The sequence below is a fragment of the Triticum dicoccoides genome, chromosome 1B (genome assembly GCF_002162155.2).
Source record: "Triticum dicoccoides isolate Atlit2015 ecotype Zavitan chromosome 1B, WEW_v2.0, whole genome shotgun sequence".
NCBI lineage: Eukaryota > Viridiplantae > Streptophyta > Magnoliopsida > Poales > Poaceae > Triticum > Triticum dicoccoides.
Genome location: NC_041381.1, coordinates 655,127,042 through 655,129,902, shown reverse-complemented (window position 1 = coordinate 655,129,902; position 2,861 = coordinate 655,127,042). Strand labels below are relative to the sequence as shown.

The 2,861-nt window shown below is 39.8% G+C and overlaps 1 protein-coding gene across 2 annotated transcripts in view; it reads left to right on the top strand.

The window, feature by feature from the left end:
* LOC119349431 (O-acyltransferase WSD1-like) overlaps positions 1-1,946 on the top strand; it is a 12,828-nt gene extending 10,882 nt beyond the window's left edge. Inside the window, exon 7 of one of the 2 annotated variants that reach the window (XM_037617467.1) lies at positions 1,491-1,946. In XM_037617467.1, coding sequence (XP_037473364.1) covers positions 1,491-1,685 — 195 coding nt within the window. In that variant the 3' untranslated portion in view covers positions 1,686-1,946. The remainder of the gene's footprint in view (positions 1-1,490) is intronic. The other variant, XM_037617468.1, reaches the window with a different exon arrangement.
* The last annotated feature ends 915 nt before the right edge of the window (positions 1,947-2,861 follow it).

The following is a 2,861-nucleotide window of genomic DNA, read 5'->3' as shown; positions in this document are numbered from 1 at the left end:
CCCAAAAAAAAACCTCACCTAGGCAAACCGTCAAACACTTGCAAGGCGATGAAGGTGTACTAGCCGTCGACGATGTTGAGTCCAAACTAGCGGGCAGTGAGGCGCGGGAATGACCGACAGAAGTGCATAAGCATGTGAGATGCCGGGTAGCCAACGAGGAAAAAGATCCGAGGCGGTTTCCGTCAAATCGCTCAATGCACCAGCGGCGACGTTTCAGCTTGACTCCGGCGACGGCGACGAACGGCGAACAGAGATTCTATCCGGAGATTACACCACCATCCACGGCGGGAGGAAACCTTTCTAGTTGTATGCTCCAGCCGTGTAGATATAGTCATTCTCTTAATTTTGCAATTTTGTCTTTGTACTCACTTTTGTTATTATTTTGGTTTCCGGAGACCGTCAATGATGTGCTGGTCGGAGCGACGTCTGCTGCTCTGTCACAATACTACTTTCGCAAGTCTGGTAAGTGCTCTATGTATGGCAACGAGGGGTGTACAATTTCTACCATGGTTCGATCTGTTTTAATTACTATATTCACATTTGTGTAAATTATCATCATTTATGTTAGGTTACTCCAAGACAGGCAAACTATGTCTGCGGTCTATCCTCTTTGTCAATACAAGGCCAACCACTAGCCTACAAGTAAGTCTCTTATCGAAACATGTAAAAAAATATCATCAAACGTGTGCCATCAATTATTGATTTTCATCCAATATATTTCAGTACCAAATGATTACTCCATCCTTGTGTAATTAGATGACATTTTAGGACAATCTCCAATATATGTGCAGGTTTGGTCATTACTTTTCATACGAATATGTTATTGAATCAAAGTATGGTATTTATGAAATATGTTTCTTGACAAACTAATGAATTATATATGTTTAGCTGGCCAACCAAAACAGTTTCAGTGTATATTACTAGTCAATATTGGAATAACTAGTTAGATTACACATTTGATGAAACTTAACTTATTTCTGAATGGAGGTTTTAATTCTCACCAACAACTTGTAGCATTTCCTTATTTTAGTTTAATGTTTTCTTATAACTATGTACAGGCGTATGTTAATATGATAGAATCTGGTAAGGTTGATGACGTGGCATGGGGAAATCAACTAGGTTACATCCTTCTTCCATTTCATTTGGCGATGCACGATGATCCACTGGCATATGTCTGCAAAGCGATGAACACAGTGGACAGGAAAAAGAGCTCACTTGAAGTTATCTTCACATATAAGATGACTGAAATTTTTCTCAAAATGCTGGGTCTGAAGGTATATTTGATGCATACTGTACCATTTTTCAAAATTTAAATTTCACAAAAGTAAGCCACACCTTGTTAAACAAACTAACACTGCTTTTATTTAGTAAGTGTTCATGTTTGTAATTGTTCAACTTGACAATCCTAGCAGGCGGGCGCTTTTATCTTCAAACGTATGTTCGCCAATACAACTATTTCGTTCTCAAACATGGCTGGACCAACTGAACAAATTGAGTCTTATGGACACCCAGTTGACTTCCTCGCTCCTAGCGTTTATGGAATTCCACAAGTAAGACATCCAGGATCTTACATCAAAACCTTCAATTTTAAGCAAACTTTTTTTTACCTTTATCAACAAAATCATCTCTCAGAGAACCTACAATGCAAGGACATTTGTCCTCAACTGCTCATGTGTCGCTTCTGAACTGAAAACACTCTAGTCAGTATAAATTAACGAAACCACGCAGGTTAGTTACTCTGGTCTACTAGAAAAAAAATGAGAATAAGAATGCAAATCATCAACAACAACATGTGCATGCTTAATTTACCACTTCATGGTATAGTTATCTCCAAAACGATGAAGCGGTTCTGATGAACTATGTTGTGAGATACTTCCCCCATTCTGAAATATTTGTAGTTCCAATATTGTCCTAAGTCAAACATTTTTTAAGTTTGAACAAGTTTATAGAAAAAAAATGCTATGATCTATAGTATCAAATGAAAATATATTTCATAATGAATCTTGCGAAGCAAATTTCGTGTTGTATATGTTGATATATTTTTATTTAGACTTGGTCAAACTTAATGAAGTTTGATTTAGGACAAAGCTAGAACTTCAATTATGTTGAAATGGAGGAACTAGTAAATTAAGCATGCACCTGTTGTTTGTTTGGGCTATGGCTAAGCGGTTTTTGTTGTTGTGGGGAAGCTATTCTGGCAAGGAAGTGGTTGTGATGAAGGTTGGTTGTTTGGAAACTTGGCTATAGGAGTGGTTGTGAGCCGGGGAAATTCAAAAATATCTCTAGTGTGCAAGATCATTGTAATTCGTCGATTCTAAGCTAATAACCCGATTTATTGGTATTTTGACCCACAATGGATACAATATTTCACAGTCAATCTTGCCTTCCCCCTCTCTCTCATAAACCCGTAGCTACTATGAAGTTGCTCGTGGAAGTCCAAGGAAGGCCGGTGATGGGGACACGGCTAGAGCACAACTACCCCACGAAAGGAGGTGCCCTTGTACATCTTCACCTGGTTAGCACATCCACGTGAGAAGGCCAAGGAAGGTGGAGGGGTGGAGGTGGCAACCATGCTTGATGCAGTGGCGTCGTTGGCGTTAGAGCGCAATGAAGTGGTGGCTAAGTGTGGTGGAATGGAGGTGGGGCCAAGTGTAGTATGGTGATGACGCGATGTCTAAGAAATGGGTGGTGGTGCGGCCTAGCCTTACCTACAAGGATATGTCCTAGATTGAGAGGCAGAATGAGAGCGAGAAGGAAAACTCTTCAATAGTTATTGCTTTCGGTGGCAACTTTTTAGTAGTTCCTACCAGTATTGCTAGGAAAAACCATGGTTAGGTACCAAAGTATCTCAACAGATGGTT